Source organism: Natator depressus, chromosome 1, assembly GCF_965152275.1.
Source record: "Natator depressus isolate rNatDep1 chromosome 1, rNatDep2.hap1, whole genome shotgun sequence".
NCBI lineage: Eukaryota > Metazoa > Chordata > Testudines > Cheloniidae > Natator > Natator depressus.
The window spans coordinates 204,452,815-204,480,615 of record NC_134234.1 but is presented as its reverse complement, the minus strand read 5'-3'; the positions used below and the strand labels follow the sequence as shown (position 1 = coordinate 204,480,615).

At 45.6% G+C, this 27,801-nt stretch overlaps 2 protein-coding genes across 3 annotated transcripts in view; one reads left to right on the top strand and one right to left on the bottom strand.

Annotated features, from left to right (window-relative positions):
• The first annotated feature begins 1,304 nt into the window (after positions 1-1,304).
• Positions 1,305-9,011, top strand: DUSP12 (dual specificity phosphatase 12). Its single transcript, XM_074975109.1, is given in 7 exon segments — positions 1,305-1,387; positions 1,389-1,667; positions 2,252-2,365; positions 2,471-2,589; positions 3,134-3,230; positions 3,982-4,168; positions 7,868-9,011. Coding segments are annotated over 7 exon segments (1,026 nt in total). The 5' UTR covers positions 1,305-1,319; the 3' UTR covers positions 8,030-9,011.
• A 3,832-nt stretch (positions 9,012-12,843) lies between these two features.
• ATP6V1A (ATPase H+ transporting V1 subunit A) overlaps positions 12,844-27,801 on the bottom strand; it is a 34,616-nt gene continuing 19,658 nt past the window's right edge. For both annotated transcript variants that reach the window (XM_074975066.1, XM_074975076.1), the window contains exons 6-15: positions 27,367-27,518; positions 26,383-26,545; positions 24,740-24,848; positions 23,688-23,810; positions 23,479-23,593; positions 21,689-21,752; positions 20,596-20,799; positions 16,541-16,635; positions 14,900-15,071; positions 12,844-13,225 (exon numbers count right to left, since the gene is read on the bottom strand). In XM_074975066.1, the coding sequence (XP_074831167.1) occupies positions 13,133-13,225; positions 14,900-15,071; positions 16,541-16,635; positions 20,596-20,799; positions 21,689-21,752; positions 23,479-23,593; positions 23,688-23,810; positions 24,740-24,848; positions 26,383-26,545; positions 27,367-27,518 (1,290 nt within the window). In that variant the 3' untranslated portion in view covers positions 12,844-13,132. The remainder of the gene's footprint in view (positions 13,226-14,899; positions 15,072-16,540; positions 16,636-20,595; positions 20,800-21,688; positions 21,753-23,478; positions 23,594-23,687; positions 23,811-24,739; positions 24,849-26,382; positions 26,546-27,366; positions 27,519-27,801) is intronic.

Here is a 27,801-nt window from a genome sequence, read left to right as displayed (position 1 = left end):
CCAAAGCCAGTCCCAGATGATGGAACACCCCATTTCCATGGTGTAAGGATCTGTGTACTGTTGCTTTGAAACAGCAGGAAGCCAGGTAGGAAGGGGATAGGGAAGCTAGGCAGAGGCTTTGCATTGAAGAGGAGACAGAGCAATGTTAGGGATAATACTGTTTTCCTTATTATAAAAAAAATCCCATTTTAGTGCTAGAAGAAAACAACTTTCAGGGATTCTTGGGTATTGACACAAGAGTGCTCCTGCTTCTTGGACTCACATGGAACATGTAGCTACTGGCAGCTCCAAGGGTGGAAAGAGCCTTCCTCCTTCTGCTGTGTAGAGTGTAGGCATGGCCACCACATGATCCCCCATACAGATCAGGCTGACTCAGTTCTGGAATCTGACTCCTTTTCCTGTAGTCTCAGACCTTGCAAAGTCTTCTCAAAGCCCTGTCCCTGCCCACCCATCCCAATCCTAGCCCGTTCCAATTTACTCTATGTCAGTGGTTCTCAACCAGGGGTATGCAGAGGTCTTCCAGGGAGTACATGAACTCATCTAGATATTTGCCTAGTTTTACAACAGGCTACACAAAAAGCACCAGCGAAGTCAGTACAAACTAAAATTTCATATGGACAAAATGAGAAAGGAAGCAATTTTTCAGTAGCAGTGCACTGTGACACTTTGTATTTTGATGTCTGATTTTGTAAGCAAGTAGTTTTTACGGGAGGTGAAACTTGGGGTTTGCAAGACAAATCAGACTCCTGAAAGGGGCACAGTAGTCTGGAGAGGTTGAGAGCCACTGCTCTATTACCTCATACAGTCCTATGTTTCCATGCAGGGCATTCAAGTAGCTTGGTTTGGGGTATTGAGTCTACAAGTTTGTGTATAGCATGGTGGGTATGTATATGCAGGTCTCAAAGGTGGTGCGTGCGCCTGTGTGTTCGGGTATGGTGTGTCCGCAAAGCTCAGCTGGGGTGCGTGTCTATATGTGTTTGTACATACAGTGTGAACACGCCTGACTCGGCTGCGGGGGTGCGTTTAGGTGTCTGGGCGCATGGTGTGTACACATCACAGTGCACAGGTGTGTGTGCGCGAGCAACCACCAGAGGAGACAAAGATGGAAACTGCCCTATTGGTGGGTGGGGGAAGGAAGAGGCTCTTCCCTCAGGTACCAAGAGGGCCGTTTCCACTGTAGAACCGAGGACGTCTCGCTGTCGGCGCTGAACGAAGCACCGGGAGGCGGGGTTCGGTGGCAGCGATGGGGAAAGGCTAGGCCGGCAGTCGCCATGTTGGTGGTGGCAAGGGCGGGGAGAAGGGGCAGGCCGGGAGACGCCATGTTGGTAGTGGCGGCGGGGAGGGGCAGCCCGGAAGCCGCCAGGCCGGGCCACACGACCCGCCAGTCGAGACGCTGACAGCGGGGCGCGAGGCCGGATGGTGCCGGTGCTCCCTGGCCTGTTCGTGGGCGGCGCGGCGGCCGACGCGGCGGCCGGGGCCCTGCAGGCGGCGGGGGTGGCGGCGCTGCTCTCGGTGGACGCGGAGGAGCCTCCCGCGGTGCCGGGGATCCGGACCCTGCATATCCCGGCGCGGGACGAGCCCGGCACCGACCTGCTGAGCCACCTCGACTCCTGCGCCGCCTTCCTCAGCGCGGCCCGGGCGGGGGGCGGCGCCGTCCTGGTGCGATGGTGAGCCCGGGGCAGGGGACCCCCCTCTCCCCCCAGCGTCCAAGGGGCCGCGTCCTGGCCCGGGCTGGGCTCCTGGGGCAGCGCGGCCGGAGGCTGAGCTGTCCGAGCCCCTTTGCACTGGCCTTAGCACCACGGCAAGCAGCGCCTCAGTGCTGCGTGTGGGGGAGAAGTGCAGAGCTGCTGGAACTAGCCGTGTGGCGGGGTGGGAGCTGCCGCCCCACTGCCTGGCTTGAAGCGGTTCCCATCATAAACCGGGTCTACAGTTTGGTTCAATGGTTCTCAGCTCCCCCACGGTGCAAATCTTTCCAGCATCCCTGGAGAAGTGAGATGTGGTCGGGCCCTTCCTGCCTGCTCCCTGCAGTGACCAGGAACAAGCGATCCCGTTTTCACCTCCCAGGTCCCCACGCTCCCCTGCCAGGCCCTGCTCACGTTCCCCCTCAGGCCAGAAAAGGGAGCAAAGAGATTAATTTCCCCAGAAGCAGACCAGTAAAAATGGAAGAGAGGCTTGAAATGAATTAATTCCCCTAGTGTATTTTCCCCAGTTTTGTTCATGATCTTATTCTGAAGAGTTCTTTGTCTTTCAGCCACGCTGGAGTCAGTCGAAGTGTTGCTTTAGTGACGGCGTATTTAATGAAAACCAACAATCTCACCTTCGAAGAGGCTTATGCCACTATCAAAGCCATCAAATCCGACGCCAAGTGAGTTCTTTGCCCTGATAAGATTCCTTTCTGTCCCTGTGTGGACTAATATGTACGTTCTCCATAGCCTAGGAAATGTGCCTCTGATTTTCACTATTGTTCCAGAATGAACGAAGGCTTTGAATGGCAGCTGAAACTCTATGAAGCAATGGGCTGTAAAGTTGATGTGACCAGTGCCATTTACAAACAGTATCGCTTGCAAAAAGTTACAGAGAAATATTCTGGTGAGTGAAGGTAATGTCTGAGGTGTTGTGTGTTCAGGGGAGCTAGAGCTATAGTAGCTAAGAGTAATTGAACTTGCAAAAGGATGGTATATTATATTTCTTCTAGGGTAGATACCTGTTCCAGGACTGAAATATTAGCACTATCTGAATCAGCCTTTCAGTTACACTCTGCCGGCTCTAATCTAATTTGGTTTGGCAATTCTGTTGATTTATACCAGTGCAACTGAGAGCAGATAGTGCCCAAATATGGTGATTTGTGCATGTAAAAACCTTGATAGCCTGAAAACTTTGCATGTTGTGTGTATAAAGTTTTGTGACTGGGAGCTATCTGTACACCAGGACAAGATCAAGACATACTATCTGTAGATTCAAAGCTTCTTGTAATTAGCACAATGGAACTCCCCTTTTTAGGAACTAAGGGGTGAGGCTCATCTCTTAGGAACTTCCTAAGGAAGGGGAAGGTGAGGGTAAGAAGTGTGAAGACTATAAATAGGTCATTAAGTTTGAGTTCAATTCACAGATTTGTATCACTCACTCTCTGCAGAGCTGCAAGACTTGCCACGAGAAGTCTTTGCAGTTGACCCGACCAGCACTTGTCAAACTCTCAGCAGTGAGGTTCTCTACAGGTGCAGAAAATGCAGGTATGGAGCCTTTCATTTCTCACAAAGCGTTACTCTGAAATAAACTATTGTAAGGAAAATAGCCTTTATAGTTTATTGGGTTTGTCTCTTTCAGAACAGGAATAAATCCTTGAAAAACTTTCAAACAGAAGTACATATGATACTTTCCTTTGCCTAATCTTTGTTTTGTGATCATGAAGAATAAAATGTCTCTCAGGCTCTGAAGTCCCTTAGAACCCCTGGAGCTAAGTGTACATCTTCTGTAAGTAGGTGCAGCTCCACTTAAGTTGCTTCTGCTTACACCAAAACTAACACTGAGTTTAATAAGTTGAAACTGTTCAAAATCTGCCCCGCCCCAAAGAAGCCTCTTAACTCCATAGGTCAGTTGTCTGGTCTTGTTTCGGCCTCTTTTTCTTAATCATTGGAAATAAGAGAAATTCCTATTTTCTAGCTGTACCGTTCCCAGACACATGTACCTAGATGATCTCATGTTTCATTAGCTAGGAGTTTGCTAAAAGTAACTACATAAGAAACAAAGTGTAACTGTGGGAAAGAGGCCCAGGGCTGAAAACATGATAGGATTTGCTGAGGTCGGGAGGGGGCCTAAAAAGGGACAGCCTTCATTGTCCTCGTCAAATGAAAAAAGAAAATGTACACTGTATTACCCCATCCATTTGCTGCTGCTACTATTGCCTTGTACTTCACTGTTGTCCAGTTATCTTCAGGCTTTTTCTCTCTCTCTTTCTCTCTCTCTTTTTCCTCTGGAGAATAGACGTTCCCTATTTCGTAGTTCGAGCATTTTGGCCCATGCTGAAGGAAGTGGACCAGCAGCCTTTGCTCACAAGAGGATTACAGATCCTGCTCAGCTTCGTAATGACAGTCGAGTTAAATGTACCTCTTATTTCATTGAACCTGTACAGTGGATGGAGCCAATATTGTTAGGAGTGATGGAAGGACAGGTAAGGGGAGCAAGCACTTCACAATGTTTATCTATGAAACTCCCTTAAGAGACATTCTCACTTTTTTTTTAATGATTCTGTGCATCTGACCAGACTCCTTAAATCTCCTGGTTTTACTGCTCGTGCAAGACTGCTGTTACAGCTATAGTCCTTTCAGTCTCCACCACCTCTGAAGCTCATTAATAAGCTGTAAATGTCTTCTTCTCCCACTTCCTACAGCTCTAGGGCTCCCACATGACAGTCACCAATAGCCATTAGCTGATGGAGGATGATACCCGGAGTGGGATTCTGTTTCAGGTATCCTCCATGATAATAGATTATTAAGCCATAGGACACCTTTTTTATAGCTCTGTCAAGTAAAATTGTGATTATGCAGCAGAGATGTTTTTAGAGCAACCTTGCAGAGTTTCACTTATCCTGTTAGAGATTGTGGGTTTTGTTTTGCTGAAGAAGCATATCTAGTTTTTTTTTCTGTTATCACCAAAATGAAGGACAAGTAAGTAGATTTGATGCCTGGACTGGTGAGTCTTCATGACAATACTGTAAAGCTGAGTTAAACTATATGTTTGCTGCTTTCTCAGCTCCACTTCTGTCAGACTACTCTTCTCAGCTCTCTTCTGCCCTCCCAAAAATCCCAGCTTTACCATGTATGCAGTTCTGCTGCCTCTTTCTTCCCACATTCCAGAAAAGCATGATCACGTTACTCTACATTTGTTGAAAATGGCTTCCAGAGAAACTTGAAAATAGGCACTGTTTTCATCGCTCTAACAGCGGCGTATGATACAGTATGGCACAGTGGCCTGCTCGTGAAGGTATCGTGGGTTCTGCTACCTTGGATCACAGGCGTTGTTGAACTCTGCGATAGGCAGTTCAGAGTCCATGTGGGGGAGAATACGAGTGCTTGGAGACGATAGAGCAGTGGGTTACCCCAGGGCTCTGTGCTTTCTCCAACCCTGTTCAACCTTTACATCAATGAGCTGCCAACAACGGAGTCACGAAAGTTCATTTACTCAGATGACATCTGTTGTGGTACCCAGGCCCGGACATTTCATGAGCTTGATGCCACCTTAAACCGGGACAAGATAAAGTTAGTTGACTACTGTAAGACTTGGTGCCTCCAGCCAAGCGTCATAAAAACAGTCTCCAGTTTGTTCCATCTTCATCACGCCAGCACAACACGAGACCTGAATGTTTATCTGAATGGTCAGAAGGTGAAGCCTAAAGTAGAACCGGTCTATCTAGGTGTGACCTTAGACCGCACACTGAGTTACCATGCCCACCTGAAGAAGACAGCAGCTAAAGTTAAGATGCACAACAATCTTCTTAGCGAAGTGGCAGGTTCGTCATGGGGTGCTCGTGCTCCAATTTTGCAGACATCAGCTCTTGCCACCTTGTATTCGGTGACGGAGTACTGTGCACCAGTTTGGAGTTGATCATCACACACCAAACTGGCAGATACGCAGTTACATGCTGCCATGAGTATCATCTCCGGCACCCTGCGTCCGACTCCACTCCCATGGCAGCTTCCAGTTCTGAGTAATATTTCTTCTTCTCATATCAGACGAGAGGTTGCCACTGGCAAGTTACTGGAGAAAGTATGTGCCAACTCAAGCCTGCCTCTGCACGATGACCTTTTAAAACCACCAGCTGCACATTTGTCGTCACGTCGCCCATTATAGTCTCATCTGCCATGCCAGGATGTTAAGGCAGAAACACTCTGGCGAGAGGAAATCATATCGCCGACCCCACAGTTTGCCCACCTGGTGTCAAAGTTTGACTCAGACTCACAATTTATCAGACCACTCTGTTTTATTAGCAAAGCTGCTCTGCTAATACATTTAGAAGTGAGCCCCCCGAGTGGGGCTTGTGTCTCTTAATTTATACAGGTTTTTGGAGAACAAGTTACAGAGAAGTTACAGACAAAAGAAGAAAAAGATTTTAGTCACCACCCTTCGAGATCCCTGAGACCAGTCACGTATCTTCAATTACCTGCCACCCTTAACAATCTCCTTTAACAGCTTCCAGTTAACTTAACTAATTGCCCTTCACACCTTCCATTCTGATGCCTGCTTCTTAGACGTGCTGGCTCTATCTTAATTGCTTCTCCATTCAAAAGCTAACTGTCCCTACGTGTGCTCCCTCAGATACTTTGTAACATGTTTTGGCATGCCCTCTCATATACAATGTATCCAGCATGTCCCCTTATACAACGTTATACAGTGTTATACTTCCACACTGGTTTTGACCTGCCCCGTCGCCAATAGTCCCAATTGAACAGGTTTTGGACCAGGCAAGGTCTCTCTGGAGCTAACCCGTATAGTTGGGGCCTTCGTGACAGCCCTTTATGCAGCTGCGGTGCAACACAGATGGTGACGCACATTGTCGACGAATGCCTGCTAACTAGTTTCAGTGGTGGCCTAGAAGAACTGCATCACGCCACTGAAGATGCCATCGCTTGGCTAGATGACTATGCACACACTAAATAAATAAATGATCCATACAGCACTCCTGGTCAATTTCACTTAAAACTTTCCCTATTGTCTTCCAAACTTTCTGTGCACTTTCCCAGGCTTATCTAATGGACTCAGGTTCTCTCCCCACAGTTTCACTTCTTTAGATGCAAAATTCTTCTTTGCTGTAGCTTCTGCCATCCGGAGTAGCCTTCTTCTATCTCCCCAAATCCTTTAGAATCCTGACTTTGCCTTTACTTAATTATTTTTGTTCCTCTGCTACTTATGCAACTGCATTCTACTATGTTTTGGGATAGTTCTTACAGCATGAAATGCTATGCACAATAGGCTTTATCGCAGAGGTGCTCAAACTGTGGCTCACAGAGCCCTTTCTAGTGGTCTGCAAAGTGGAGGGCCAGATCTTCAAAAGAGCTCAACTCCCATTTAGGCACCTGAAAATCTGGTCACTTAATTTAAGTGCTTCAGACCCCCATCAGCTATAATTGAGGACAATTGTAGATGCTAAATGTTGAGAACTTCTTAAAATCTGGCTATTTCATTTCAGTTCTAATCAGGAGATGAGCTGTCTCTTCTTCTGGTTGCTGAATGCTCTTGTGAATCTGGTCCAAAATGTTCTGAATACCCAGCAAAACAGGTGATCTCTTGAAGTGTTCTGCAAAATGAAAAAATAGAAAAATTCTTCCTTTATTATACTGAAGTGGCTAGATTTCAGTAGTCTTGTTGGACTTGTGAAGTATGATCCTCTAGTCTGAGAAGGGACTTGTGTGGATTTGATTACAGTCTATAAGTACCTACATGGGAACAAATATTTAACAAACATGGGCTCTTTGGTCTAGCAGAGAAAGTTTTATAACATGATGCACTGGCTGGAAGTTGAAGCTAGAAAAATTCAGACTAGAAATAAGGTGTAAATTTTTAACAGGGTGATTAACCATTGGAACAACTTACCAAGGGTCGTGGTGGATTCTCCATCCCTGATAATTTTTAATAAATATTGGATGTTTTCCTTAACAATATGCTCTATGAATTATTTTGGGGAAGTTCTGTGGCCTGTGTTATACAGGAGGTCAGACTAGATGATCACAATGGTCCCTTCTAGCCTTGGAATATGTGAAACTGTTGATGTGGTCCCAAGCTCTGTAGCTGCTTCCTAGGAGTTCTAGTCCTGAAGTCTGAGAAGTGAATTGTTTGAAAGAGCCTTATATATTGTTGCTTGTGTTTATTGCAGCTTCTGTGCCCCAAATGCACTTCGAAGTTGGGCTCCTTCAGTTGGCGTGGTGAACAGTGTTCGTGTGGCCGATGGGTGACTCCTGCCTTCCAGATTCACAAGAGTCGGGTGGATGAAATGAAAGCGCTGCCAGTCTGTGGATTCCAAACTCTCAGAACGTGAACGCTGGTGCTTGCTGGCTTTAGCGACTCCCCTGAGGTTCTCTGAGAACTGTTGCCTGTTATAGGGTATTGATGTGGTCAGTAGTTACTTCCTTTCTGTTAGCATGAGGGTAGTTTGGCACTGCTGGAACATACAGTTGTAGCACAAGCTTCTAGTGTTTATGAACATGTGCATCAGTGCAAGAGAATTGTTTAAGATGGGCTGGATGACTCTCCTTGAGGCTTCCTGTATTTCATAGATTTGGGGAGGGCCATATGAATTAATGGAAAAAATCCACTGACATCTTTTTAAAAAACCATAGATGAAATATTGCTGATCGTAGAGCCTGCAAGTGTGAAGTGCTAATAAACTCCATCTAGTCATGCCTATGGTCTTGCAAAATATCTGGTAAAGTGTTGGAACACATTTGACATCTCTAAACACAGAGCAAGAAAGGCATATTTTGAAACCAGTGGTGTTGTGAAGGCTCCATAGTTTAGAAGGAGGATTGCGTGTGGCTTTTGCTTGTGGGCTATCATTTCATGGTAGCATTTCTGTAAGACCAGTTCCAAAGGTCCTGTTTGAAGGCAAATGTTTATGAAGTGTTCTGAAAAGGGAATGCATGCTGTATGATATGGGCTTATGACCAGAACACAGCATTGGGGGTGAGGAGTTCTATTCCACTCTCTTCTGTAAACTGTGTGTGTGGCTCTGGCAAGCTACTTCTCCTCTGCCCCAATCTCTCCAGTTTCCTCAGCTGGAAAATGGAGGTGGTGATTTTTTGTAAAACACTTGAGATCTTTGGATAGAAGGTGCTGTGTATGTACTGTTTAGTCATGGAGATGGTCTCTTCTGAGGGTGGTTCTTCAACTTTTGTTTAATTTGGATCAAAGAATTGTTTCAAGTTAAGTTAGTAAATGGATGTTGAGACAATTTTCTATGAATGCCACTTTACAATAGGAACCTAAACAAGTCACTGAACAATTTTTCACGGGCCTCATAGGTAGCAAGGGGAGAGCAGTACCGGGTTTAAAATGGCTCTGGTGGCACTGTGGCGCCAGGCCCACACTTCGAAGGGGCCCACAATGGGTTAATCCAGCCTGGGCCACAGCCCAGCAATGTGAAGAGTCAGCAACTTCCCAGCACCAGCTGAAACACTCAGCAGCCTGGGGAGCGCAGTGCGCAGGTGCAAAAGGGACTGGGTGTTGCAAGTTTCTAAAAAGTGGTGGGAGTTGTAGTTTGCATGCTGCTGTGTTCCGCTGGGGCCTGGGGACCTGCACTGCCAGCTGCACTACTCGTCCCAGAATGCCCCCTGCCATGCTACCAACCACCCCAGCTGAAGTGGTCAGAGCGGACCAAAAATTGCCATCTTTCAGTATCCCCCATCACCCACAGTTCAATGGGAGGGAGCCCATATCTACTTCTAAGATCTTCTCAAAATGGCCACATAAAGGCTGTCCTTAGCAAAGAGCACCAATGCTTTGCTTGTACTGTAAGTGATGCCAAGCTGCCCTTAGAGAAGATGGCCCCTGTGTGGGATGGGATGGGGGGAGGAACAGGTGGATGGTGGTAGGGCCATCTTTGGGAAGGGTAGCTAGTGGCCTCACTCCTTTGCAGAATTGTAAGCTGTTGGAGACAGCACCTAGCACAACAAAGACCTAGTCTCAGGTCCTGCACTAATACAAATGGGAGGTGGCTGCCATTTTTGAAAGAACAGTTTTTGGGGGATGTCATTCTTCAGTGTCTGGAGAAACAACCCCATTTTTCAAAAAATTATTCATTGCTCCAGATCCACAAGATTCATCTACCCATTTGTAGGGATGCCTGAGTGGAGAGATATGGGATAAGTCAAATAATTTATAATGGATCCTTTAAGAAATTTTTTACTCCCATACTAGCTAATGGCTTTACATGTAAATTCTCAAACTGTTCATTTATGGGTAGGGTATTCTTCAGCCATGCTGAATCTCCCTGCACTTAAGTGCAAAGCTTAGTAATATAGAGTCCCAACAACTGCTTCCATAGCATGAGGGTTGGGGAAAGTGAGAAGTGATGGGCTGTCAACCTCCTGTTGCAGAAGTGGAGCCTAATTTGTTATTCATGGACCCAGCACATTACTGTTTAAGAAGGGATCAATTGTCCAAATAAGCCAGGGGCCTACTGATCAACCTGCATGCATTATAATAAGGCAAGTATATATATGCACCCATTTCATAGCTATAGAAACAAAGGCAGAAAGGTACATGGTGTGACAAGAGGCTGTTCCCTGTGCTATTAAACAACCTGGGACTGTTTTCAGATGCTAAAAGGCCAACAGTGGTGGCTGTAAAGGTCACTGATTGCATCTTGTCTTTAGGAAAAGAGAGACAACCTTTCACCTGTAGCCATTGGATTTGTATTGATTCAGTTTTCTAAGGGAAAGGGCTAGATGCTTGGGCAGAAGTTAAACTAGGTCTACCAAGGCAGTTTTAGGGGGGAGGTCCCCCTCATCCCTTCCTGTGAGAGCTGGATGGAGTAGAACTAAGTAGCCATTTGCACAACATACATTGAAATTGTGCATTGAAAAGAACTGAGACTGACAGTTGGGTTCTTTTGTAAGTGTTAGTTAAAACTAACTTGACATTTCAAGCATTGATCTGCTAGGGCAAGCCTAAAACAGAATTCCTGCATAAACTTTTCACTTCCTGGTTTTAAAATGTTATAAAATTTAAATAATGGATTTTAATATAATAAATGCCTTTAATCACATAAGATTCAAAGTGTTTCTAGAACCCCAGGTTGGTCTTCCTCTTACAGCAATAGGTGATGCTAGATTAGAATTGTCTATTCCAGTTTTACATTCATTTTCTTGATATTTCTTCCCAGCTAAGCCCCATGCAACAGGATGCTTTTCCTTTCTGAAAGGCAGCTTTAAAACCTAAAGTGATTCTAAAAGCAGTAGTGTAAGGGGTGGGAGTAGTTTAGTTTGCTCAGACTTTATTTGTAGTATGCACTCTAACTTCCTAGAAGTAGTTTTGATTTTGCAGAGAGGAAATAGACCAATAGGAAGAGCCCACAAATACTTTAAATCCACTTTATTCTCATTGACTTGAACAGTTTTGCACAACTTTCAGCAACATCCATTATGAAATGAGGAAGAGCAGGTGTTGGTTTGTTTTTTACACATCCTTTCATTCCTTCCACATGTGTGGAGGAAAAATTTGTAGCAACAACACAGTGAATCATCAGAATTTCAACACTGAAAACAGACAAGACAAAACAAAAATATATATATGCAACTTTGAACTGGTCACACCTTAGGGCCAGGTACAGCACAATAAATATTACAACTGCTTTATCTTAGACCTGTTGTAAAGTTTATAACATCCTCTATTAATTTAGAGAAATAGAACATCTGTCCTAGCATGGAATGCTACAGACACAGTACACTTGTGATAGGTGTGAACAATGAGGATTCTGGTAAGGGCTTGTATAGCAACTACTCATTTATACATGACCATACTTCATGGGCAGCATACACTGAAATTAAATGAACTGTAAACTGTCAGCCATTCACCACCAGAGCACTAGGTTGAATATCTTTAATTTGTTTATTTTGGGAGATCAGAGGTTAATATTTGAAGAGCCTTTTAAAGTTTCAGCTGGGCTCAATGCCAGACAGTGAGTTAGCATAACACAGGAAGCAGCAGAAGTTGGTCCATTGTCATTCAAAACTGAATGATAGCTCAAAGGCATTAGCTGGAATAAGTTTGGGATTAATGTTGTGTGGCCAAAAACAGACAAAAAAAGCACATTTAATTCCTCCTGAAATACAAGATCAAAAAGGCTGCCCACTCCCTTATTAATTTCTCCCACTGTGAAGCAATATGGTGAGTTCTGGCTCTAGCAGGTTAATGAGAAAAGGCTGCTCTGTATTTAGTCCTCCTCACATATTGGGTCTGCCATTAAACAAGTTCAAGAAGCAGTTGCTCTCTGACTGCTTTGAGGACACTAAGCACCTCCAGAGTGCAGTGCAAAAAAGAGTCACCAGCTTCTCTTGGCATCACAGTGAACCTTCTAACAAGAAAGTTTAGCATTGAACATTCCCTCTAAAAAGGACCTTGCATACCATAACTGGACAAACAAATCAAATTCAGGTATCTTAAGGGAAAGTTTTGGAAGCATGTGGTGACTCAACATTGCACTAGAAGGCAAATGTTATAGCATGCAGCCGCTGAGGCAGAATGGGATTCCTGCTCCACACAAGTGGGATCACCACAGCTTGTCCTGTCCTGTAGTACAAAGTAGCTACACTGAAGCAACTGAGTGTCATGCTATTTTCTGTTGGGAGAAGGACGCAAGAGGATAAAATTCTTGCTGCTGATAGTTGAGCAACTATGGCTTTGATTTTTAATTAAAGTGTAGTCCAACAGTCCTATTTAAATATTAGGTAGGAAAATAAATGCTACTTCTCAAATGCAAACTGACACATGGCTGCTTTCACGTGTTTCTCCTCTTAGTTAACACCTTGCAGAGTTCCACAACTACTGTGTTGTAATACACTTGCTTTAATATAGGCTCAGTTGGAGGTTTAGAAGGGGAACTGTACTAAAGAATACACTATATATTGGTAGTAGCAGTTCACTGGAAAAATTGAATAAATCCTATTTCAAAGTAGGGGAAATGCCCATTCTTTGCATGATAGTCACTGGCTAAAAGCTAGGCTCATATGCCCTTAACATCACCACCTCAATGTACCATATCACTGCACTAAGTCTCACCTCCTCTGCCACTACAACTTATTTGATTTACTGCCCCCAAGCAGCAAGAGCCTGGCTGTTAAGAGATCACATCTATTTGGGAGTGAAAGGCGGGGGGGGAGAGAATCCCCCACCTTACAAGTTTACAATTGCAGTACCTCACTTTCTCTCAGGCCCATTCACACTAACTCCACCTACCATTTCAGACACACTGAGGCCAAACAAACTAAGAGGAATGTTTTATAAAGACCTACTGTGTATGAACAAGGACATGTAGGACTGTTATAAACTCAGGTTCTCTCATTTCAGTCTTGCACAGTAGGGAAGCAGAAGGGCTGAGATGAGAAATTTAAACTGAAGGGGATAATTGGAATGGGGGCAAAGCCTAGTCTTCCAGACTACGGAATGCATTCTGCATGTCCTCAAAGAGCTGAGCATAGTCCGCCTTGATATTCGCCTCGCCGTCTTTCACTGGGTCCTGAAAAACACATCAAGTGAAAAAGTTAGGCTTGAAAAACCTCTGCTCCCTCATACAGTCTGACAGTCCTTTGCCACTGGCTTAACTCCTTCCTGACCTCTGAGTTTATATCTGCTCACTAGCCTCTGGAGAATGCAGATCATAGAACAGAATCATAGAATATCAGGTTGGAAGGGACCTCAGGAGATCAGCTAGTCCAACCCCCTGCTCAAAGCAGGACCAGTCCCCAGTTTTTGCCCCAGATCCCTAAATGGCCGCCTCAAGGCCTGAACTCACAACCCTGGGTTTAGCAGGCCAATGCTCAAACCACTGAGCTATCCCTCTCCCCCAATGTTTATAGCCTCTTTAAAATGACAGCTGGGTTTATGTCTCTCCTTCCTCTCCCACATACCACACAATAGCATAATGGAAAGTTTTCCCAGCCATTATCTAGAAAATTGGACCAATGGTTTGTAGAAACTTCTCGGATGAAAACCAAGTGTAAAAGGATTGAGGTAATGCTCACACTGGGAGCGATGCTATATGATACAAGTGTTACAATGATTAAATACCACCTCCCCTCTAGCTACAGCCAAATGGCATATGGAACTGTGGCATAAAAAAAAAAAAAAAAAAAAAAAAAAAACACCACACCAATCGAGCACATTAAGATTCATTTTCCTCATTGCACAGAGGCCAAATTCCAAACAAAATCCTTTCCACTGAAATTGAGCTAGTACAAGTCTGCAAGAACATGTCAGGACATCTTCACTTTATACCAGAGAACTTTAAGGCCCCAGCCACCCTCCATTTGTAGTGAGAAACTGAACTTGCAGCTACACTCCCACTGAAGACAGGCTATAAGGCCTCTACTCCAGAGAAGCCATTTAATGAACAGGCTGGGACAACCTGATCTGCTGGATCTTCACCTCTCCTCTCCCTTACCACTGCACACTCCATAGTGATATTACAGTGAGGGAGGCCACAGATGTATCTAGACCGATGGTTTATACTTTTCAATCTACTCCCTCAACATCTCTCTTTAAGGCTCATGTCAGACTGTGGGATGTGGGCCATGTAAATGCTAATAGAACAGTTTGTGCCTCTCTTGAACCTGATTCCTGTTCACAAGGTACTTTTTTTTTATTTTCATGGGTGCTTCTTTTCCATTCCAGATTGGATGTGTGTTGTATGGACATTGCCCATCATTTATTGAAGGTTTACTTGAAAAAAAGTGTGTTTTTAATAAGTCATGAACACATTTCTTGTCAGACACCTAAAATACAATACTATCTAATTTTTGGACCTAAGCCACCTAGCAGTGCCCAAGGCCATTTGGTTGGGCGTGACCCTATTAACATAGCTGCTTTCTCTGTACTCATCCACCCAGGCAGTTCTCAGCTAAAAGAACCAGGGCCATGTCTTTGATTGCAGCTTAGGCTGAGTCTCAAACAGAGAGGCATTTTATATTAACCAAAAAAAGTAGAGCAAGTGTCTCAGTTTGTGGAACCATTTCTCCTCATATAAGAAAAATGTTTACAGGCAACCCAGGATAACGGCTTTGTAGATGCATTGAAGGCTTCCATAGAACTTTGTGTCTCCTTAGCAAAGCAGTATCAATATCCCTAATTCCAATGCAGCGGGTGGCTGTACAGAGAAGCCAGGGAGCCAATGCCCTGCTGCCCACAGACATACCTTGAATTTCATGGAAACAAGTCTCTGGAGAATTTCAGACATATTTTCTCGGATGATGGACCATGTGATCTTATTGTCACTCTGGGCTGTGGTCTCTACAGCTCGGCGCGCCATGTCGTAGAACGCAATCATGTTGGAAAGCATCCCCACGGTCTTATAAAAAGGGCAGAACCTGATGGAAACAAGACAGAACCTAGTATGAACAACTAATGACTTTCCCAGGCTGTAGCGCAGTTGAGAATATCTTTAATGAAGTGAGAGCTCTGGTGCCTTCATGACTAACATAACCCCTCTCACTGAGGCTGGATTCCTTTGGTGGGTGGAAGTATCAGAGTGTTGGCCTATTTCATCCCATAAAGCTACATCACAAAACCCTTGATACACTCACTGCCAAGTGGCATAAACTGCCTATTACAGGCCGCAAACTTTTTCAAAAGTATGACCCACTGGCAATGGATCTAACTTCAGCCATAAGCAGAGCTGAAATCTTAAAGTAGTGGCCTGGCATGATGGTGTGATCCTTGCATTACAATTCCAAGCTGTAGTGACACACTGTCACCACATATTGACATCATGGCAACACCACAGCATCAAGTCACATCATCTCCATTATTGTGGCTGACTCCTTTTGGAGTGCATTTCTGAGTGTTTCCCTTCCCATCTGTTTGGAGGAATGGTGGCAGCTCCAGTGCGTTTCCTAGCATGACCTGGCAGCTCCTATGGCACCAGCACTCCACTCCACTCCACTCCACACTGAGAGACCAAGCAAAGCAAGTGGTGGTCTTGACAGATACCACAGAAATGCCACATTATTTATGCAGCGCATTGTTGTACTAGATAACGGGTGCGCGTAGCAAACAGAATCCCTTCCCAAAACTTGGTCTAAAGGCACCAGCAGCTGCAACAGAGCAGCACAAGCAAGTTGCCATAGGTGGGGGAATGCGTCACAGCACAGATAGGTCTGGAGTTTGGGGAGAGGAGGAGGGAAGGCTGAAGAACTCCATGGAAGGCTATTCCAGACACAAGGGATAGCATGGAAACAGGGTATAAAGTAGATAAAGAGGAGCCATTGAGAGGGAAGATTGAGTGGAGCACCAGGCTGAGGTAGCGCTGCAAGAGGAAGTTAGGAGTTGTAGATGGGCTAGAGTTGTGCAGTGATAGTGGAGAATAAGTGGCTTCAACCAGATTCTTGTGACACTCCTGAGTATCACTGGGGCCTATTGAAACAAAGATAGATTCTTGGGGGGGGGGGGGGGGAAGGAGAATATCAGTTCAGACTAAATGATCCTCTTCTCCCTTTCCAGAGGGAGTTAGTTTATTCAGGCAACGGGCTGGTTCATAGCACTGGTTTATTAGCAGTGCTCATTTCAATGGACAGAATGCTAGGGAAACTATCAATATAGCCAAGACCCTACCACGGGGCCCAGAAGGGGTCTGCATACGGGGCCTCTCTGACAACATGGAGCCAATGGCCTAGATGGAACACCACAGGCTGCATTTTCCTAGGAGCAGCTCTCGGATCACCTTGAAAACGGGTCCTGGGTTGCCACATCAAACTGGATCCTATTCCCAAATAGGATTTCCATCTGAACATAATATACGGAAGAATGAATGGGGAGCACACAGCCTCTCGGCCCTCACCTGTCATAAGGGCTGTAGCCATTCTGCTGCAGGAAGTCATCTTTGATCAGTTTGGCAACCTCTAGGGTAATTTTATCTGTTTCCGCCAAGGAAGCCTAGAAGGCAAAGTCCAAATTTAGTTTGGTGCCAAGTTCTGTGTATGGGAGCGCTGGGTGTTGGATTCCTAACTCTGCTAAGTCCCATAATGCCAGTTACTTGTTTACACCATCACCTTCATCTACGGGCATGTGGCTTACCTCCCCCCCTTTTCAGATCTTTGTATAAATACAAAGAAATTTTGTTGCATGTTTCCCATTCACAGATACAAAGCCAGTTACTCAGCCAGCCACCAGTAGATTACAAGCAGCATTAAACACAACTGTTAAGTTTCCACCCTATGTTGGGATTGCTGCAGGTGTTAAGCAATGAGTTAAGTGAGAAATTCCTTCAAGATGCTAATTGCTTGCCTGCCAGGGCCGGCTCCACCGGTTTTGCCGCCCCAAGCAGGACGTCTGAAGATGGATGCTGCCGCCGAGGCGCAGCGTGCAGAGTATAGCTGCTGCTGAACTGCCGCCGCGGCAGCCTGAGAAAAGAGGCTGCCGCTGAATTGCCGCTACCGTGGAAAGAGGAGATGCCGCCCTGACGGCACACGGGCTGCCGCCCCTTTCACAGGGCCGCCCCAAGCACCTGCTTGGAATGCTGGTGCCTGGAGCCGGCCCTGTCGACAATGCTTGCTAAGAGGCAGCTGTAGCGGTGACGTAAGCCTGCAGCAGATCGGGGAGCCAGAACTTCTGCTTTCCCTTCCCGGCTCCAGCACGTCCACACAAGGAAAACCAGACTCCAAAAATGCATCTGAGGGTATTTCAATAAAATGATGATATTTCAGACCATCAAAAAGAAAAAGAAAACTGCCGCTAATCCCTGAAGCCAGGAGTTGCTTTTCCCCAGTGTGCCATTCCCTAATGAAGCAAATGAAGTCAGCGATAAGAAAATTCTTAATAGCATGTTGTGCAGAGCCATCTATCCCCCTCCTCCTGAGCTCCTTGCACTATCAGTCCCTTCATCTTTGCCTCAATTTTATCCTCTCAAAAAGGGGGTGACTGAGGCTTGAATGTTTGGGAAGTGCTTTCAGAGAGCCATGTGAGAGGCACCTCAGAAAGTTACAATATAAAAGATAATTAAAATAGCACCCAAGGAGCATGTTTATGCACTACTAAAAAAAAAAAAAAAAAAAAAGAGAGAGAAATGCCAAAGTTGAAGACAAACACATGACCTAAATTACCCCTTGTGCAGGTACACTACAGCAGTCTCACTCCACGACCATGGGCTAATTTTCACAGGACCTCAGCCTTATCAATATGCAGGCTGGATGGTGCTCAGTGAACGAAGCAGGGGTATGACACTTCTTTCCAAAATAACCTGTTATAACCACAGCAGAGAGCAAGGCTGCACCCATAACATGTTAAACTGCTTCCATTTTAACAAACAATTTTAATCTTATCTGGTCCTGAGTGCTGTCATGCCTCACCCAGGAAGCACAACCTGAACTGTGATCTTGTAACTGAAGACTACAGTCATGCATGCCCAAAATGGGGCAGGAGTTAAGATTGCATGGGCTACCTTAATGCTGGCATCTCCTGACTTCAGCATTTCACTCTGCAACCTCAGTGTTCTTTTTTTGGTGTTTCGGAAGGTCCTATTTTACTCCCAGAACAACCAGAAGAATCCAAACCACATTCACGGTTCTTCTAGGTCATTTGGCTAGAGAGCAGAAGAGCAGCCAAAGCTAAATTGTGCGTGCGCACTATTTCACATGTCCCACTGAATAATGTAGGGTTACAGAGAAACCCTCATTCAATAAATCTCTTACTTCCAGGTCTGCCAGCCCATCCAATTTTAAACAAATAAAAATGGATATGTGTAAATCTGACACACACAATGGAAGCATTACAGTTTTTACCAGAGCACAGTTCCAGCTTTAAAGCTAGGTGAGTCACAAATTGGGGAACTGGATGGGGGAAGAAGAGAAGTCTTGAACCTTGGAGAGCTGCTGATATGGATGCAAGGGACCAGGAGCGAGGACAGCTTCAGTCAGAAGGAGGCCACCCAGCAGAGGTCCATGCTCTGTTTTAAAAGGTGTCTGGCACAGACAAGAATTGGGTTTGTGCCTTTTTGCTCTTTGTGGCGTGTAGACAAGCCCTGAACAGGTGAGTTGTTTAGGTTTTTTTAGGGTTTTTTTCCTGCTCTTTTCATATCCGAAATTCAAACTGTGGTCATCATTTTGCCTGGAGAGTGAAGAATTGGTAGGTGGACAGAGAAGCCACAGAAGTGAAATCTGATTGAGAGGAAAAGCAGTTTCTTCTTCCAATCCCCCACACTGCTTAAAGTGGTTTGCTTTTGCCAACATTTAACTCCAACACATGAAAAATCCTGGGGAGAAGAGATTTATTAGAGGCCAGGATTTCTGTAAGTGAATGAGGCATACAGATATAAGCACCTTCGGTCAAGCATAAATGCATCCACACTACAGGGGTTGTACTTCTTTGTCTAGAAACCAATACAGCTAAAGCGGTACAAAAACCTGTGTGTAGACTCAGGCTTAAGGTCAAAATCAAGCAAAACAAATCTGGAACACACAGTTTAGACCGGTTTCAGAGTAGCAGCTGTGTTAGTCTGTATTCGCAAAAAGAAAAGGAGTACTTGTGGCACCTTAGAGACTAACCAATTTATTTGAGCATAAGCTTTCGTGAGCTACAGCTCACTTCATCGGATGCATTCCGTTTTAGACCTTCATACACCACAAAGTAGAAAAAGGCACCCCCCAACATTTTCCTCTTTTCTAGGACAGAGAAGCAGAGCTTAGAGCTCTGGTGGACAGGCACCTTCTGGTGCAAGTGGCCCCTCCTGTGGCTGCTGGAGGACTTCTTCCTGCCCATTACTTTCCTCCCCCAGTTTCTTCCAGTGAAAGTTAGTTAATACATGTAAGCTGGCTTGGCTCATGTGTACTACGCACGTGTGAGCTACAGTTGTTATAGCATCTATATCAGTTGAAACAAAGTCAGTTTTCACTGAGACCCTCAAGACACCTTTCCTCAAGAGCAGTTTTTCTGGCTAGGTTTACGCGTTCTACCCCAAAATGCTGAGGTGCACTGAGAAACTGAAAGAAGCCTGTAGAATGGGAGGTCACTGCACACACCAGCTAATAGGTCTCTAACACTAGGCATGACGACTACACAGCCACTTCGTAGAGAACAGACATCACTCATCTCTAAGTCTTTGTATCGTCATGCCACTGTTGTGTGTTAAACTCTAACAGGACAAAATTTAAATGCAACCCACTCTTCAGGCCTATACTTTGAGCACAGAATTAAACATGTCAGTGCAGTGCTTTGAAAATAGCCCTTGTCAGGGTGCTGCAGGAGAAGGGACCTCGGATACTGTACTGCTGCATGGCTGTGAACTGGCATTTCACCAGATGACAGGGGCACTGAAAGTAGTGACAGTGAAACTTTTCAACACGTTTATTAAATTAGAGACTGAGCTTGCGGGTCTAGTTCAGAGATAGGGGAAACAAATATCAGGTCAGGATCACTGCATCCAGAGCATTTTCCTTAACAAACAAGAAGTGCACTGCAGCTGGCTGCAGAGTTGTTTTGCAAGTGTACTCACGGGTTACTGGCGTGGCGATTTCTCCTATTTCTAGACTACTCTGAGGGCTGCTTTTTGGTTCCAGCACCAGAGCAGTAGAAAAGACTAATTAAGTACAGCTAGTGGCAGGCAAATCTATTGTTTTTGAGAAACACTTCTGTCTGAAGCGTCTGGCAACAGCCACTGTCAGAAGACAGGATACTGTGCTAGACAGACCATTGGTCTGACCCAGTATGGCCATTCTTATGTTCTTAAACTCTTATTACCTTCCCTCCAGCTCTCAGTGCCTGCACACCAATATCCACCCATCTCCCCATGGATAGTGTCTATAGTCTATGCCAGGAGCTGTGCAGTGGAGGCAGACCAGTTCTTTGGAAAGTCTCGCTAAGACAAGATACTCTTCCCCACTCAGAGTGATCATTGCTCACCTTCCCCACAAGCTGCACAATCTCTGCCAGGTCCTCCTCTTCCTGCAGAATCTCCTTGGCCTTGGTCCTCAGGGGGACAAATTCTGTGAAGTGCTTGTCATAATACTCATCCAGGGCCCGTGTGTACTTGCTGTAGCTGATCAGCCAGTTGACAGATGGGAAGTGCTTGCGCTGAGCCAGCTTCTTATCCAAGCCCCAAAACACCTGCCAAATCCAAAACAGATTCATGAGTTTCCTTCCCAGCAGAAGCCAAGTTATTAACTGAAGACGGCCAAACTCCCACACATTTCTGTATAATGAGTACAGCAAAGACCATCCAGACACAGGCTTGAAAGAGAAATCTTTCCTTCCCACACTAACTGGACCGTAACTGGGGGCCCTTAGACACTAAGAGATCCTCCCCCACTAGATCAACTCAATGCATGCTAGACATTCATTTCAGGATAGTGGATCCCAGCTCCAAACTCAAGACTGTCTTGAATACTATCCTAGTGTCACGCTGGAGGGACTGCCTTGCACAGAACAGATTCCAGCGCTGGTACCTGCAGAACTAAGTGGGGCCCTACTAACCGCCAATACCTAAAATCAACCTCTCTTCCCAAAACACAATTGTGCTGTAGGTTCACCCCCTCTAGAAAACTGTCCAAGTCTCAATGCTCCTTCATTTAGGGATGGAGAGAGAGGGGGCTGCATCCTAGTACAAGGCTGCCATCCTTGCATTTGCCCTCTAAGAGGGACATGAATACTCCTGGGGAATCAGCCAACAGGACGAACCTGTGTGTGTCGGGAGTAGGCAGGACACGACACAGGGATGGGGCAGCTGCCCTTCCTCCCCATTTCCCGATGAATCCTGGCTGCATCAGGCCTGAGAGAACATCTTTCATAGGGGCAGGCCTCGATGCTGCCAGAACATTTCAAACCACCCTTACAAAACCCCCTTTCTGCAAATCAAGCTATTCACACCATGGCCATTAGGCACAACGTCTGTCACTGTACATTCATGCACTTCTGGTGCAGTTCATTCATTTCAAACCCAAGTGGAGTAACTAGGAGAATACAGCTTCAACACAGACTGCAACAAGGTGGCACGTACCTGAACAATGCCCAGAGTGGCAGATGTGACAGGATCCGAGAAGTCACCACCAGGGGGAGATACACTTAGCAGGAAGAGAGAAAGGAAAGTGGTGATCAGCAGCACTAGTGCAGGGCTAAGCTGAAGCTCCAAACCTAGCACCACAACTCAATACCAGTAGCAGCCAGATTTGCCACCCTCCATGTCTTTCTTTCAACAAAATGCCACCCTCCTTTGAAACCAAAGTCAGAGGATGCAGAAAGAGGAAGGATCCTGACTGGTTTTACTCTTGGTGAACAGTCAAATTTTCCTAATCCAGCATTAGCAGCATCAGGCCTTCCCAATTCTTGGTACAAAATAGAATTCAATCAATCAAGAGTCAAGGTTTCAAAGCAGACAGCAGGGAACCACGGCCAATGGGAGCTGCAGGGGCGGTGTCTGCAGGCGGAGGCAGCGTGCAGAGCTGCCTGGCCACGCCTCCGCCTAGCAGCTGAGCAAGGGGGATGTCGCCGAGGAGCCCCCCAGGTAAGCACCGCCTAGAGCCCGCCTCACCCCAAGCCCCTCCCACACCCAAACCCAAACTCTGCTGCTGGGGGGCGGGGTGAGGAGGAAAGAGGTGCCGAGCTAGGTAGGGAGCCTGCTGGCCTTGCCAACTCCTCCCCCTGCCCTCCAGCAACAGCAGGGGTCCCAGGCCCCGCGCCGCCGCCTGCCTCCACCCACTGGGCTAACCTCCAAGTTTTATTCACTGGTATTTTTAGTTAAAAGGTTATGGACAGGTCATGGACCATGAATTTTTGTTTACTGCCTGTGACCTGTCCATGACTTTTACTAAACATACCCGTGACTAAAATGTAGCCTTATGGATGACTGACGAACATTTTAATTTCTGTAAGACCTCCCAGAGAAATGGATGGGCACTAGAAACCAGCAGAACCATCTACCATTTTCAGAAAAGCAAATGAAGTTGCTTTTAAATTTAAAGGTTTCCAGCTCCTCAGACAGGTATACAGATGTTTAAATTATTAGGAGATTGAGCACAAGGAGAAGAAATCAGAGACATTCCTGCAAGTCTAGGGAAAGTTACCTTCCTAATGCCACACTGAAACAGCTGTCAGCCCATCTCCCTTCCACCAGCAAACTATCTACAACTATTGCCTCACTCTACAGTAACTGCTGTCAAAGGTCTCCAGCATCTCTTCCTGTCCAAGTCTCAGCACCTATACTCTCATCCTGCTCAACCTCTCTGCTGAAGAGACAATCAGCTTCCCTGCCTGTCATTCTGATCAGGTCACTTCCCTCCCTTAACTTGATGCCGTAGTGGATGGGGAGTCCGTGGAGGGATTTTCAAGCATGTGTCACCACTATCAAAACTCTCCATAACTCTGCCCCTCCCTACTTATGCAAGCTTCTCTCACATCACAATGAGTTCCTGTCCAGCCCTCACTGGCTTCTCTGCTCTGCCTGTGTTCCTACTCTCAACCACTCATGTGCCAGCTTCTCACATAATCATCTACGTACGGTCTTCCATCCATGCTGCCCCTTGAGCATGGTACAGTCTCCCTGAGCATACCTACATACCACATATCCTCTTATCCTCTCCACATTTCAGTCCCTTTTGAATACTGTTGACAGGCATGTTATTCCCTCCCGGCCCAAACTCTGCTTACCTGTCAGACTGTATTCAGGCTGGGAATTCCTCAGGGCAGGGGCCATTTCTGCTTGCCTGTCTGGGAAGCACCAACCCGCTGCTCCCATTACCCACCCCCGAGAAGAGCTGCAATCCAGGGAATGCTGAAAGGTTCAGTACTTACGCCCCGACGATGCTGACGCTCCCTTCTCGCTCAGGGTTCCCCAGACACTTCACTCTGCCAGCTCGCTCATAGAATGAGGCCAGACGGGCACCGAGGTAGGCTGGATAGCCACTGTCTGCAAGCACCATACAGAAACTATGTCATGTGAAGGCTCAACATCTACAGGAAGGCTTCCCGTGGCTGGACACCAAGAAAAAAAGACCACTCACCAGCTGGCATTTCAGCTAAACGCCCTGAAATTTCCCTAAGGGCCTCAGCCCATCGGGAAGTGGAGTCAGCCATCATACTGACATTGTAGCCCATGTCCCGGAAATACTCAGACAGGGTGATTCCTAGAACAAAGAGAAGAGCACACTGCAGGTTACAGTTCAGACAAGTACTCTGGCTCACATGCCTTCCCTAGAAGGGCAGGAAGCCCGTTCAAGTATCACTAAATTACTCATTTAGATTTTGATGACAAGGGAGGCTGAAAGTTACTCCTTTTGGACTCCCAAGAGTTTCCTCACTGCTCTGGTCTCTTCTCCCTCTCTGCTCCTATTCTCTGAACACAGATTTGCTTCCCCCTTGGTGAGCCACGTGGACTGTGTCCCATTCTTCTTGTCCATGAGATTCAAGAGCTATGCCATTAGTTAATCTGTGCTTCTTTTGAAAGGCTGCCTCTGTGGTGGTGTAACAGACAGGGAGGCTAAGCTTGAAGTGTGGCTTTAAAAACAATCCTTTACAGTAGAGAAGGGGATTTAAAGCTAATGGGACGCATCCTTTGGTTTCCAAACGGCAGACTACAATAACTTTAAGGGAGGTCAGATTTTGTCTCAAGTATTTGACAGCATTCAGTAAACAGCTTGTATTTTAAGATGAAGGGCATAACCCTCATCCCACCAATTTAATGGGGGAAGCTAGCAAAGTAAAGAGAGATAAAAAGGTGCATAGCTGTATTCCACAGTCAAGAAATCATAGACTCTCTCCAGAATGAGCTAAGCTTTACAGAGTTAATACCACACAACTACAGGATCAGAGCAGACAAAAAAAAAAAATCCACACTAGTGGCAAGGATTAAAATGGCAAATGTAATTCCTTGGCAGCCTATATCTAAGAGAAGATCAAACTACTACACAAAACCTATTGGATAAGGAAGGTTTAGAAAGATCAGTTTCTGAAACTAAGCAGAGCTAGTGAGCAGAGAATACATCGGTATCTGGATATACCGGAGGGCAAGGTGACACCTGTCCCGGGTAGCCTTTACTTCTCTTATAACTCTTACCAGTATAAATAGAGGCCTCCCTGGCAGCGACGGGCATGTTGGAGGTATTTGCTACTAGGGCTGTTCTCTTCATAATACTTTCTACCTTGCCATCAACTTCCATTGTGAGCTAAAAAGGCAAAAAAAAGCAGCACATGAATCTGTATAACCCTACAGAGATTATCCTCATACTCCTGTGCCAGAAAAAGCCCCAGTACAAGAGTATTTGCCCTCACAAGTGGTCTAACAACTAGAGCAGGGGATTGGACTCAGGGCTCGTGAGTTCTAGATGCTGTTCTACTACTGAGACCCCCAAGGGACTTGGGTAAATCCCTTAATTTACATGCCTCTGTTTGCCCACCGGTGAAAGGATGAGGACAGATTTACTAGAGGTAAAGCTTGTTCAGGTAATTGGATCAATACCACTTAGAACGGATATAAATGCTTTCACCTTCAAAATGGTGTACGAACAATTGTACTTTGGAACCTCTGTGGACAATATGTAGATAGGGAAACAGACAGAAAAGGTAAATGACTTTCTAGAGCAGGAGGTGGCATTAGAACTCACAGGCCCAGGCCTCACTCCTGTGCTCAGACCATGTCCTGTAAATAAGCTAGATAAGCAGTATCGCTATATTATTGCTCTCTGGTTCTTACGTTTGCCATTTTGTTGGCTTATCTTAGTATTAGCAGTGTTACTGTTCAGTAAACTTGTGAGGGAAATGCAGAGTGTATTGTCTTTATGAATTTAATTACACACTCTTCCTCGGCCTCCCTGTGTGGCCAGAAAATAATTTATTTACATGTTTGTGCAATGTGTTCTGTAATTTCTAGAAGAAGCTAGCTCTCCCAGGAGGCACATCTGTCCTCCCTACTATTATATCCCCGTAAAGAACTGACTCAACTCTCCCAACGACAACTGAGGTGGATTTTTTTTTTTTTGGGGGGGGGGGGGGAGAGGGAAGAGCAGGTACTGCTTTGAAAACATAAGGCTACAGGAAGGAACCACAGTAGTCAAGTTAATAAACTGACATGCAAAACATTCTTAATGCTACATTAGGGTTTAGATTTTAAAAAATAAATAAAATACATTTACACACGAGTTTTCCATTCCATAAATGAGACCTACCATTAGGCAACAGTCAGAGACAGGGATTCCCTTATACAGAAAGAAGCACTGAAGAGCACATTGTCACATTGCCTGTATTATCTTGCAAGAACACCCCCTAGGATCGGATTTGCAGAGGTGCTGAGCACCAGCATTCTCAGTTACTTCAACACTAGTATATACCATACAAAGGGGCAGAGTTCAAACAGCTTTTGGAAAGATTTTCTTCATGGGTGCAACTAAAACCTCAACATTTATGTAATTTTGCCTATTATTTTGGGTTTGTTTTAAAACAAACGTTTATCCCAGTGTTAGTTCAAATGCTGTGTGAGAGCTCCCAAAACTGATGTCCTTCCCTGGATGGGCCAGTGACAGCTCTTACTATAGCAAAACATAGATTACCATGCCACATGGTGTCTGGAGGGACATGAAACAAGGCCCACAACCGCTGAGGTCTGACAGTATCCAGTGGTTCAAAGCCACCACCTCAACAAGACACATGCAACAGCTCTGTTGCCAAGAACATTTGGAAAGAATCCTTGCATCCCATACTGACCTCTGGGAAATCTCTGAGTACTTCAGACATCTCATTTCCTCGTTCTCCACAGCCTACATAGATGATAACATCACTGTTGGAGTACTTGGAGAGAGACTGCGAGATCACAGTCTTTCCACAGCCAAAGGCCCCGGGGATAGCAGTAGTACCACCTTGTACACACCTGAGGAAAAGAGCCAGACTGGTTTATACTGAACTCAGACAGAGAAAAGCGATGTCCTGTTTGCATATTGTAATAAGTTTTCTTCTCAGCCCTCTGAGGCTCTCACTTCACTTGCCTAAGACAACACATGGAGCCAGATTTACCCCATGTCATGAGTGCATGTGATATTTCAACAAGCCAGAACAAAGGGAACGAACAGGCTGTCCCTCCCCTATGCCAACAGCACCTACCACTGTTCCCAGAGTAACTACCTAGTGCTGGGACAATGGCTGGAACAGGTTCAGTACAAAAATATGTTTCACTAATGGAGATGTCTGAGGAATGAGCACGCTGAGAACATCCAACTTAGAAGCATCATTGAGAGATGAGACATTAGGCCAAAGTTGTCAAGCATAAATGCCTAAAGTTAGGCACTTAATCTATATGTAGGAACCTAAATAAGTGGTCTGTTTTCACAGGTGCCAAGCCTCTGAAGTCACTGGGAGTTGCACGTGCCTAACTTTAGGCCTCCAATTTGAAAAATGTAGGCCCTTGAACAAGCTGCTCTCTCAGTGATAAGACCTTCAACTCTGACTATTTATATGTGGAGACTCCCCAGTTATAGTATTTACTAGGCCTGTTTTACTATGACATTTTCCTCCTCCTTTTGGTGCACAGTGAGATTTTGCTTTTGCCAGGGATTCCTCTGAAGTACTTGCATCACCATTTTTGGGATGTTGCTTTGGGGCATAGGAGATTTATGTATAATTTTCCACTCCCCTTAAAGGAATTCTTGTACAAAGATCGGAACCAAGCCCCGCAGAACCCCAGGTGATACTTACGGGAAGAGGGCATCAAGGACCCGTTGGCCAGTTAGCAATGGATGGTTGGCTGGTAACTTTTCAGTGACAGGACGGACTTGACGTACAGGCCAGACCTGGACCATAGTGAACTTCTCCTTCACACCTTCAAATTCCAGCTCCAAGACAACATCCTACCAGAAGGCAGCAGACACCCAGAGTAAGCAGACAGCTGGATGCTGGGGGAATGTGCAAGTTCTCATTCTCACAAGTCTATACAGAATCCCACCAGCAATCCACATCATTAATGATTAGGTATTCTTTAGAGCCATAGGCCTTCCAGACACCTCAGTGTACTACCCCAGCCTGGGGGAAGCCCACTTCCTAGACTTACCATGTCAGGGAAATTACTCCTGGGGGAATTCCGCACCACTGTGCACATGGAGAATTTATGTTCCCCCCACATATTTCTTTGTT